General features: G+C 46.2%; 1 protein-coding gene across 4 annotated transcripts in view; it reads right to left on the bottom strand.

Moving 5' to 3' along the window:
* The window catches only part of Elovl6 (ELOVL fatty acid elongase 6), a 124,502-nt gene that overhangs the window by 32,738 nt on the left and 79,308 nt on the right, over positions 1-12,456 (bottom strand). For all 4 annotated transcript variants that reach the window (XM_004867583.4, XM_004867584.4, XM_087198750.1 and 1 more), the window contains one exon: positions 5,394-5,525. In XM_004867583.4, coding sequence (XP_004867640.1) covers positions 5,394-5,525 — 132 coding nt within the window. The remainder of the gene's footprint in view (positions 1-5,393; positions 5,526-12,456) is intronic.

Raw genomic sequence — 12,456 nt, 5'->3', positions numbered from 1 at the left:
GCCTTGTGTGCTGAGGCGGGAGTTTAGAATGTATGAGCAGGTGATATTTTCTCTACAGGCTCCTGAGCAGGAAGGTTTATCAGTACTCATTTGCCTTTTATCAACTCCCCAGCGACCCTCTACAGAGTAGAAATGGAGTTAGAAGTACAGCACCTTCTATTCCCATTTCTGCCAACCATGGCTCTTAGCAGATGCGATCTGAGCTAGCCACCAGAGCAGCCATGTACTGTCCACCCAGGCACACACGAACGAGCCATGGCTGTGGCCGCCTTGATGCCAGCTGGACAGCAGGAAGTGACAGAGCCTCTCCACACAAGGCCAGAGCAGGCAGCTGGTCCTTCTGGAAACTAAAGAAAAGCTGGCTTTCCTGTGCTAGCACTGATTTCAGACACAATTTCATCAGCACTCTTAGCTCATGTGTGTGAAAGTGAAGGAAGAGACACTGAATGTCTCACGAAGGGAGAGCAGAAAAAGGGGAAGCACGAGGCTCAGGCAAAGATGCAGGAGAGAGACAGCTAATGTGTGTTTGTCTTTCCTTTCAATGACTTCGACTTTAACCTAGTCCTGGCTCTATGAATTTAAGGACCCGCGTCTTGAAGAAGAACAAACACACACACACAGTTGTCACCTAGGTGGCTAGAGGACACTCGGGTGCAATTCCTTCGCATCTGCAGCCCTGTCCCGGACTAGATCGATTGATCGATCTGTCATTTATTGTTCATTTTTATTTCATTAACCTAGTACAAACTCCAGTTTGAAGTGAAACCCTTTAAGAAGTCACATCCTTGCCTCTTGCATCAGAGGGCTCTGAATAGCAAATGGTTCCTTATGTTTTCAAATTCTAAGTAATTCTGTTAAAGCTGTATAGAAAATTTCCCATCCAGCTGTGGGTTTGCACAAATACTTAGAATCAGTGAACATTCTCCTCCACCCTATGGTACCTCCAAATCAAGAACACCCCAAAATACAAAAGCCATTCCTCTATCTACTACTGTGGAAATGAAACGAAAGGAATAAGAGAAAATCATTACTGCTCTACACTGTTAGGAAACTGCAGTGTGCACACAGCACAGCATTATGCTTCGAATCAATCTTTTAATTCCACAGCTTTGATTCTAAATCCCAGGACGCTGAAATCTCTCAAGCGCCACGTCCACCAACAATGGACACGATGATGACTGTTTGGCCAGGCAGCCTTCGGCAAGCGTAGCGATGTAGTTACAAGGGACAATGAGAAGAGGTCAGGCAGTCGGCACCAATTCTCACACATACATCTTTTGCACACATGGTAGGAAGTAAGTCCCTAAAACAGCTCGCGCCAAATCCAACAGACCCACTTCCTGGTAATGCTGACAGAACTGCTGGTCAAAAGGGGGACAAACCAGAGATCCCAAGTTCACACGTAAAAAACAAGATCCAGACCACCTGTCATACCACGTGCACCATCAGCAAAAACTGCCAGCACTTCAGTGGGAGCCCTTCACTGAAGTGCAGAGTAAAAATGGAAAGCTGCTGTCGAAGAGCTGCCAGCAGCTGCCAGACAGACGCTCTAAGAGGCCTGCAGGAGTCTTGCACACGGGAGAGGGCCTTCTGCAGCGAGGGAAGCTGCAACAGCAGCGGGTTACCAGCGTGGGTGGCAAATCCCGGTCCTGTCCCTCCTCCACTGCCTTCTCCCCACATCCACACCTAGAAGTCGAGGAAGTGCATCTCATGGCGTCAGGTTCCCTCCCGCTCTCTAATGGGAATCTCTGGGACAGAACGTTCTCATCCCCTTCCACGTTCTCACATCAGTGCCCTCTTCCGACCATCTGTAGCTGTGGCTCTCTCAGCTCAGCAGCACATGTTGGCACTTCTAATGCAACGAGACATATCCACCCGAAGTTCATTCTTTAGGTCAGGTGGATTTCTCGAGGATTCAACACACACGCTACACCAAACTCTACCAAACAAGAACAACCCTTTAGGATTTATGGAGTAAAACAGAAAGTTCATAAACACTGCTGAAAGTGTTGCACGCTATAGTTCCTTGCAGTATCTTCTAGGAGCCTCACATTATTTTTCTACCAATAGTATGCCAGCTATTTCAATACTAATTTATTTTGGTAAAACAATATAAAGCCATACATGTCAGCGGTTTCGAGTTGTTTTAGCATCTGTAACACAAAGACATTGTGGAAGTCATGTCTTGTCCAACCTCACATATATTAACTGCATTACAGAGAATTAAAATTCTAATAAAAGAAACTGGAGTTTAACATTAAGTTACTGGAAGGGGCACACACCACAGTATTAAAAATGTCTGTGGAAAAGGACAAGAATGACTTCCTGTGTATGCTGATGTAGCGAAGGAAACTGGAGAAGGAAATTCTGATTTAAAAACTTAGCCACTGGATAGTGTTTCTAGCGGCCCATCAATAGCTTTTCCAATGACACATAAGCAGGGAGAATGAAAGGCTGTAAGGAGAGGCACTGTCGGTAAATACAGGGCTCTGCAGCGCTCTATCGGGTTGGGACACGCAGACACCAAGCAGGGAGAGGGCAGCCCGCCCACGCTGGGCACAGCCCACAGCGACAGCTGCATGGCGGGTGGCATTCTGACTTCGCTTCCCCTTCACTCTGGGACAGCTTGATGAAAACCAGGAAAACTTTCTGTATTTCCCCTTTGAGAAAGAAATATAAACAGTTGCTAGTAAGTCTCTGCTTTTTTTCTTTTCCCTTATTAATTTTTTAAAAAAGAAATATGTACTAAGCACCTACGTGGGCTCTAGACATAGCAGGAAATCATGGGGCTCAGAGTCCAAGGAAGGGCACAGAAAACGAGATGTGTAACACCTCGGTGGGCCAGAAGGTACCAGGAAAAGGAAGCCATGAAGGGTAGTGAGGACTTGGGGGCGGGCAGGAAAAGGCTTCCTAAGGCCGAGGTCATCGAAGATCTACAGGAGGTGAGGGCCAGGCTCAGGTGTGTCAGAGGAAGCTGACCCAGAAATACGAATGGAGAGTGAAACAGTGAAACGCCGGGGCATGGCTCAGCAGGAAGGCCCTGGGCTCACCCCCAGTCCTGCGAAGCGGGGAAGCTGCCCGAGTGTGGCTTTCTGTTCATTAGCTCAGGATCGGCATGCGGTGTGTGCTGCGGGGCAGGAGAGCAGCCCTGCCCTAGGGAGCTTACGGCCTCCGAGGAGGAGGGGTGAGAGTCCAGAGCCGCGGCTGGCTGTCTCCCTGAGGGCTCTGAAAGGCTCGCCAGCGCTGGTCTGATGAGCTCCGGGCTGAAAGGACCAGGGAACACTTTACAACAAGAATCCGCCGCATCTCAGCGACGGCTGAGGTCCAGAGGGGGAAATGGAAAAGATGGGAGAGGAGAGGGTACGGTTACCGTGCGTTCAAAGGGAAGAACCAGGCACGGGCAGAGACGAGTACGGGCAGCAGGGAGAGGCGGCTCAGGACGGACGCTGGGCTTCCGTGGCTGCACTGAGCTCCGCACTCTTGGCTAAGGAGCTTCCCTGAAAGCTCACACAGGGCGATGCTGCGGGTGGAGGCAGCGCGCGCTGGCGTGGCGTGTGGGTGTCTTGGACAGAGGAGGCACGGAGGGCGACAGTGAGTGTGGGGGCGTCTGCGGAGCGGAGAGGCCCAGGAAGAGCGAGCCGCTCGGCCGGGACCGCGGGAAGGGTCACCGGAAGTCCAGGTGGACTCCAAGACACTCACTGGACAGCACGGACTTTGGCGAGAAGAAACCGGTAACGGGTCCCACCCGGGTATTTTCGGTTTGGGTGACAGCGCGTCCGGCAGGGAGGAGAGTAAGTTTCGCGCACGGTGCGCGCTAAGGATAAAGATCTGTTAGCAGCAAGGTGGCCAATGACCTGGTCCCTTCCTTTCCTGCCAGCACAGCTTCATTCTTGGAGGGTCACAAACAGAATGCCATGTTGGCATTACGCTGGGGTGTTTCTGAGCGTGAACTGGGAGCTATGATGGTTACAGGCAGGCCCGGGGTAGAAGGCCAAGGCCACCTGAGCTCTGGCTCTCCTCGCAAAGCGTGGAGAGAAGCCACGTCTCATCTTCATTATCGCTCTTGGCTTTCCGAAAGGAGTGGAGTGATTTGATTAGAGTCATTTTATTAGGATTTAAGATTTTAGACTAGGTGGGTCGTGTCCAGGCAAAGGGTCCAGCTGCAGACATCTCAAAAACAAAGAGAACACTTTTTAGAGAAATGGCTGATTCAGTGCTGGACAAAGACAGACCAGATGTTTGGCTGACAACACCGTGTCAGAGAAAAACAAAGCAAGATAAGGCCAGGGATGTAGCTCAGTGGCACCATGCCTGCCTAGCAAGTACAAGGTCCTGAGTTCGATCTCCAGTACTGGAGACAACAAAAAAAAGCAAGATGGCACACGCCTGTAATCCCAGCAGTCAGGAGGCTGAGGCAGGAGGACTGCCATGAGTTCAAGGCCAGCCCGGGCTACACAGTGAGTCTGAAGCCAGCCTGAACTACACAGTGAGACTTGTCTCAAACAAACACAAATCGAGCTCCCAGTGAGCAAAATAACAGCAAAAGACTAACATTAAAATCAGACATATCTCAAAACCGCTGACACATTGAAAACTAAATCTGTGAGTTTATAATATTTAAGAAAATAGACCTCAGAGTTCACATAAAGGCCATGTTCAGCAATGGGGAGCAAATAGGTGCTTCAGATGCGGGGCTACAACATAATGGGGATGCACAGATCCTCGGAGTTTCATGGCAAATCCTCGCTCTCCTTGATTTTTTCTTTGAGACACCATCTCACTAGTAGTCCAGGCTGGTCTAGAACTCGCAGCGATCCTCCTGCCTCAGCCTCCCAAGTGCTGGGATTACAGGTGTGCAATGTCACCCACCCAGACACTTGATCATTTTTAACAAACCTTAACAACTAGCAGGATGGTTTACAATACCGTCCATTTCTGAGTTTTGGTCGCAGAGTAGCACAGAACAGGAACAAACCCAGGTGGACATTCCTAAATACTAAACACTAAAATAGATACATAAATCCCAGAAGGAATGGAGTTCTGGACCCCAACTGCTTCCCCCACCCCACACACCTCCCAGCCCATTGTAAACGTGCTGCTTTGATTAGCACACCACGAACTGGCACGCTGCTTCCAGTCCCAGGAGGAGTCTGACCACTGCCCGTTCGGGTTGGACAGGCACAGAGGCGGCCTGAGAACTCCCCAAAGACGAGGCTGGGGACCTCCCGGCCCAGGGCTCAGCGAAGGCTTTCACTCTGGCTGTGACTATTTTATGTCTGTGATAAGTTCAATAATCAGAAACACCAGACATAAGAGCAAAAGTTCAAGGGTGTTTTCTTTCAGCAAGTGCAACAGCTTGGATGGATTTCATTCAGAAAATAATCAGAACTTACCTGAAGACTGCAAGGGTCAGAGACCAGAGCACTAATGGCTTCCTCAGCTCAAACTTCGCCCGTTTGTTCATCAGGTGCCGACCACCAAATATAAAGGCAGCGTAGAGAGCGGAAAACAGGAAAGATTTCTTCCTAGGAACAGACAAATAAGCAACGCCTTATGAAATGCGAGTCCTTAGCAGCTTGTTTCTACTCATCAGGAAACATCAACTCTCCTATCAGTTTCCTTCTCTGTAAGCAGTAAAGACATGTTCTTGGGAATGTGCCCCTTCTCTGAAAGCAACTTGGGTCCTGGTGGTGACATGGCGTCTGGATGGAGTCCCCTGGGCTTAGGGTTAGGGTCAGGGGTTAGGGTTAGGGTCAGGGGGGTCAGGGGTTAGGGGTTAAGCTTTGGGTTTGGGTTAGTCACTCAGCAGTCTGGCCAACACAAGAAGTCAAATGTCAGCAGGCAGAGATTTTCTCATTAAAATCTTCAACGTAGCATTGAGGAACAGAAAGCCACCATTTCATTGAAAGAATTAATTTTATTCTTTAGCATTTGCTGAGTTTCTTTGGATAGATGAATTTTAAAAAGAATTGTTTTATTGGAAATATTAAATAGGGTTTTGTATTGGGGAAGAAAGTTGCCATTTAAAATCGCAACTTCCTAAGTAGGGTAATGGTACTGAACAGTAACCGTGGAGTAAAAATGGGTGATTAAAGACACTAAAATACAAGTTACGGGGTTTATGACTCCCAACATGGATTCCAGAGATCCTCTCCTCCAAAGAGGCCAGGTATTCAATATTAACTTTAGTAAGAGTCGTCACTGTCAGGTTCACGACAGGAAGAGCCCCGAACCATCCACAGTCCACTTGCCTGGAAACTTAAGCTTGAAGTTTACAGAAAGTACAGGGGACAAGGAAAACTGTGGGACATTCGGCAGGACAATGGAACTTATGTCAAGTCAACGGTATGGGACAAAATGCGAGGCTATTTTAGACTGAAAACAATTTGAAGTCAGATGTGGTGGTGCACACCTGTAACTGCAGCACTCTGGGAGGCTGAGGCAGGAGGAATCAAAACTTCAAGCCTGGGGTGGGGGGGGATTTAGCTCAGTGGTTCCGCCGCCTACCTTGCAAGCACAAGGTCCTGAGTTCAATCCCCGGTACCAAAAAACCCCCAAAACAAAAAAAAAGGTTCAAGCTGGGCCTGGGCCACTTCGCAAGACCCTATCTCAAAATAAAAAATTAGAAAAAGGGCTGGGGATGTAGCTCAGTGGTAAGGCTCTGGGTTCAATTTCTATCTGCAAAAACAAGTTACTGACACATTCTGAAATATTTATGAGTAAAATTACATCTTAGATTTGCTTTGAAAAACCCCAGGCAACAAAACTAAAAAAGTATTATAGGAGGAGACATGAAACAAGATTGACAAGAGATGATGAAAACCCAGGCTAATTGCTCTCTCTTGCACACACATGCCCACACTTAAAAATATCCCACTGGGCCTGGTGCTGCATGCCTGTCAGCCCAGCACTCAGGAGGCTGAGGCAGGAGGATTGCCTCAAGTTCAAGGCCAGGCTGAGATATACAGTTGAGTTTAAGGCCAGCCTGAACTACATAGCAAGACCCATCTCAAAAAACAAAACAAGAAAATACATAGTCTGTGTGTGTGTGTGTGTGTGTGTGTGTGTGTGTTTTGGGGGGATGATGATTCACTGCAGAAGAAAACATCTTTATGAGTGAGGATTTCATACATCTACTGAGGGAACATCTCAAGATGTCCACGGATGGAATCTCTGTGTTGTGTCTGACTCACTGACCTCGGCTATTAGGTTTTAATGGGACTATTAAGTCAAATATACATAAGCCAGATAAAGTGGAGTTCTCCAGGTCCCTCTGAGCCTGCTGATCTATTACTGTATCACATAAAAGTGAGCAATGGTACCGATAATGCAAACAAACAAACAAAAAGAACAAGTTTCTACAGAAATACAGTTCTACAGCAGCAGAGGCCTTGTACATAATTTAAATATCTGCACACACTTCCTGAGATAGCAATGCTTCCCTTAAAATGGGTATCCCCTGCTCAGTTAGATCAATAGGGAATGGATTGCAAAGCAAGTCACAAGATGTAATACCAAAGGGAAAATTTGTTAACCTAAAGAGTGTTATCTGTAAAGTGCTGCATATTTTATTTCTATAGCTACTGGCAGGTATTGCTGACTCAGAAGGGACTTTATTATCTGTACAAGCGACATTCCTATTTAAACAAATGCAAGCAACCTACTTAAACACTACCTAGTTAAAGGACAATGCCAGGACTCAAGTGATCAACAAAAGTTGAATAAATTCTACTGAAGCTGGCAAACCTTCTCTTGGATACACAAGACCTGGAACATAGCAGGTGTCTAATAAATGTCTGTTGAACAAGCATGGGCTTCTGCTATGATATTATCTGATGGGGAAAAATAATTATCCAACTGTGACAGTAGGCGTCCAACAAATACAGAGAATGAACAATTAGTAACACTGAAGGAAAGATGTACTTCCTAGTAATATATTAATAACTAAAACTTTCAGAAAACATTGTGGTACATTTTCTTCTTAGAAAGAAGCAGACTATTTCTTTGGAAAAGTGAGTTGTTTTTATGGGAACTATTGAACATTTCAGGAAGAAACTACTTTTGGCTATAAATATATCCATTGTGTTAATTTCTCTGCTAAAATTTGTAAGGGCATGGCATTAAATTACTAACCTCTGTTTGTATCCATATGTAGTATAATATGTAAAACACATATATTACGTGTACATACACAGAAAGCTCATATATAAGCTAGGACTCACCAACAGCCTATTAAGTTAATGTAGGCAATAGCAGTAGGAAATAGTATAGTTCTTTTTTCTCAACAAGTGACTATAATCACAAGATTCTGCTTACTGGGTAATTCCTATAGGTAAACATCGTGAGAAAAGGCTCTGTGGTTTAGTCCTCCTAATACCTCACCATGCAGGTAAAGTATCACCTTTCACCTTGTTGACAAAGGACCAGGCTGTGGCCCAGTGGCCCCACCATCCTGCTCGCCTGCGGTTAGCTGAGGCTCCTGTGTGCTTAGCACACGGAGTCCTTCGCGGGCACTGCAAAATGGGAGAGCTCTGCTCCCCGAAACAGAAAGCACCACCACCCTCCCAGGCCTGGGCACCTGTGCCCAAATGCTTCGTCTCTTTGAGAACCCTAAAAACATTCCCTCATCATTATTTCCCTTATTTGGTGTAATTCAGATTGGGGTTATAGTCACTTTAGTTCTATTACTTGCAATTCTGCACCCACGAAACGCAAGGGACATTGTCCTACAATCCCATCATTGTAACCTATAGTGAAAAATGTTGTCTCAAGAACCAAGATAAGAATAAAAACTTCTGCTGGGCCTGGTGGCACACGCCTGTAATCCCAGCACTCGGGAGGCTGAAGCAGGAAGATCGCTGCAAGTTCAAGGCCAGCCTCGGCTACATAGTGTGTTCAAGGTCAGCCTGAACTGCATAGCAGACCCTGTCTCCAAACAAAAAAAGAATAAAACCTTTTCCTGTGTTTTCCCTCCAACTTCGCTTCTGAAGAACCAGTCGCTACACAGTGCTCACCCCCCACAAGGGTGGTCCTCTTTCCCACATCGATTCCACACGAGGACGGACGGCAGGATGGCAAAGACAAATGACAGCACAGAGCCTGAGAGGAACAGGGCCTTGGGCAGACTGGCGGCCGCTCACTGTTACGAAGCTGAACAGGGACTCTGACCGCGACGGGGAAGTTGTCTGCCTTTGCCGGCGGGGATAAACTCCTTCCGGATATAGCCAGGTGGCCGGGAACCAGGGTGACAGTCATTAAAGGTGTTCTTTGTATACTGTGTACATCTCCCACTGAAATCCAAATGATGCTCCAGATTAGAATTAAATTGAGGTAGGTATCAATCACCTGGGTGGGGGACAAACATCTTCCAAAATCCTTGCTCAGTGCCTTGTTCGTGTGCTACGTGACTTGTTTCCCCATTGGATGTCCATTTAATCAGTATTACCTGGGTGATTGTACTTGTAATCTTATTGGTTGGTCATGGTTTTGTCCCACCTCATGACCACCTTGTAAATTTCCACAGGGTCTTATAGCTTTGTCCCACTTTGTACCCACCTCACCACATGGCTTTGCAGTATAAAACATCTTTGAAAAGTGGGATGGGTGGGAAACCCACTTTCCAGTCCCCCTTCTGTCTCTCTTAGAAGCTTTCTTTCTCTTAATAAATTTTTCCTACTCTTAAAGAAAAAAAAAATTCCGGCTTTCTTTTGAAGAGAGATTACCTGAAGGACGCTTCACTCTTACCTCTTCAGCTGGGTAATCACAAAGTACCCAGCTCGGGTGCACTCAGCAGTAAGGCGCTGGCTTTCCACAGGTGAGGCCCTGGGTTCTATCCCCAGCATCGCAAAAACAAGGAAAATGTGTCATCTGGGATTCGAATGCATGATTATTTTTCCATTTTGCTTAGATGGTATGATTTTCTTCAGCAAACTAGACAGTTAAGTGGATTAAAACTGCCTACTCTTCCTGATAAAGGTCCAATTATAGTCAAGATGAGTAACGACTTGCTGCTAACCTACTTAGTATTTAATGTGGATAGATCACTCCCTAATGCTTCCATGTCAATCCAATAATACTTCATACTCTGGCTGGCATCCAGAGCTGGAGATGACAGGAGTACCACACTGTTTGATTACTAGATAATTAGTAATTTCTCTTTGGCAAGGACTCATCTTGCTTCATAAATCTTAAATGTACGATACACAGCACAACCTTTAACTATACGTACTTAATGAGTGCTTATCAGGATGGCGATGCTGGAGTTGATTACTAGGTAATCACCAAATAAAGAAAACACAAACAAAATATTAATGTGTTTTGAACTTGCCATGCCCCTATCTAACTTCCCCCTCTTTGATTTCTGTCCTCAACAATGAAAGAAAAAAGGTGAATCTAGAAATTAGACTATGAATAATGAAAAACAAACAATGGCCTTATCCATAGACATCTGGATTTTTCTATTATACCACTTTGTTCCGAAACATTCCTAGGAGATGCTTTTTTCATTTTTACAAGAATAACTGAATAAATCTGTTTATGATTTGTATTTACTGCCCTACCAGGACACTTCTGAAAGATCGCGTATAAATCCAAATGCTTTTTTCCCCCAGCTTGTGAGACTCCCCAGAAACCAGCACTTACATCAAGACCTGACAGCTATCTTGCACTTCAAGATCTCTTTCTTCAAGAGTCAGACAAGTTTATTTGCTGATGAGGAAACGTGTATGTGGGTAGCATTTCAACACAGGGTAATTGCTAAAGGAGACCTGGCGACGAGGCACCGCAGTCCTCCTGAGTCCTCGCTGTGCCCAAGTGGTCTTGTTCACCCTCCACACATGACGAGCTGAGAGAGTGACTGCCAAGCGGGCAGGGAGAAAAGCAAAGGAGGCCTCCGGGTGCGCCCGCTTTGGCCGATCCCTACTCAGCACGGAGTGCTTCCGTGTTCTGAGCCAGAGACTACAGTCAGGACAGAAAGCTAGCTGGCAGGGTCACCTCTTCTACGATGTCGCCTCTTTGGTGATTTAAGTCAGGAAACAACTCATGGTTCTGAAGGAAGCAGCACACAGCTTCTCGAAAACATGATATTCAATAGCTATATGTGGCGGTTCTAATCTGATAAGCATAAAGGAAGGGTTTTTGTTTTGTTTTGTTTTGTTTCTGTGGCACTAGGGATTAAATCCAGGGCCTGGAGATGCTAGGCAAGTGCTCTGCCAAGGACCTATGTCCCCAGCACCCCCCCCCCTTACTTCAAATCTATTTTGAGACAAGGTCTGCTGCGTTGACCAGGCTGGCCTCAGACTTGCCATCCATCCTCCGGTGGCAGCTTCCTGAGAAGCCGACTGCAGGTGTGCCATCCATCCAGCTGAAGGATATACTCAAGTTTTCTTCCTCTTCCTCCCTCCTTTTGGAGACAGGGTCTTGCTATGTAGCCCAGGCTGGCCTCCAACTCTCAACTCTCCTGCTCAGCCTCCTAAAAGCTACAACTACAGGGCTGGGGATTTAGCTCAGTGGTTCCAGAGCCTGCCTCGTAAGCACAAAGTCCCAAGTTCAATCCCCAGTACCAAAAAACCCCAAACAAACAAAAAACCTGCAACTACAGATGTGGCTACCACACCTCGCTAGAGGAAAGTTTCCTTGGGCGGAATCTTGAGGTTGTGCTCTTGGATTCCAGCCCTGGCTGGATTCTGTCACACTCTGGAAGATTTCCCAAGACTTCAAAACAGGTCATTTTTCTACATTAAAAAGTAAGGAGAACTTTCAGCAATTTTATTCGTAACTTATACCTAAAACTTAACTTTATGCCCAGAAATTCTGACAAAAAATAATTTTGTGGATAATAATGGAAATGTCCATAATTAACATATACAAATAAACTTTAAAATGGTGAGACAAAGCCATAATGAAGAAAAGCCCATTATTCTAATCTGTTCTTCGACCAAGGAACCAAAATAATGTGTGGTTTCTGGGCTTGAGATGTAAACACTTCTGGGTCATCTGCTTCCCCTCAGATAATCACTCAGAGATCTCAGGTTCTCTTCATCTATTTTTAAGAAAAGGTGAGAAAACTCTTCTTCTGTAACTCCATTTCTCCAGCTCTGAAGTAGGCCATGGCGAAGTAGAGTTGCAGTTAGTCAAACGGGCTCAGGAACAGGGCCACAAATCACTTCCCATCAAAGCCCTCTCCCCAGCGCAGTCTGTGATAGACAGTGGCTGGGCAGAGTGGAGAAAATGCTCTCAAAAAGTAGAACAAAACCAAACCCAGGCCTTAAAAAGTTATCTCTTTAATACTTAAATTGGGAGGATTGCAATGAATGGTTTTTGTTTCCTTAGATATTGCTGTTTAGTAGCTGATGAAAAATGTTGGTGCCTACCTTACCCAGCCAGCCCTCCACTTCACGGGGGTCAGTTCCCACCACGTTCATGGGCAGCGTGGCTAGCACGGCTCAGAGGTGGGGG

The sequence above is a fragment of the Heterocephalus glaber genome, unplaced genomic scaffold (genome assembly GCF_053883595.1).
Source record: "Heterocephalus glaber isolate CG9 unplaced genomic scaffold, H.glaber_assembly_v1.0 deba00001688, whole genome shotgun sequence".
In the NCBI taxonomy this organism is placed as follows: Eukaryota; Metazoa; Chordata; class Mammalia; order Rodentia; family Bathyergidae; genus Heterocephalus; species Heterocephalus glaber.
Note: the sequence above shows the minus strand (reverse complement) of the source record. Positions and strands in the feature narration are given on the sequence as shown.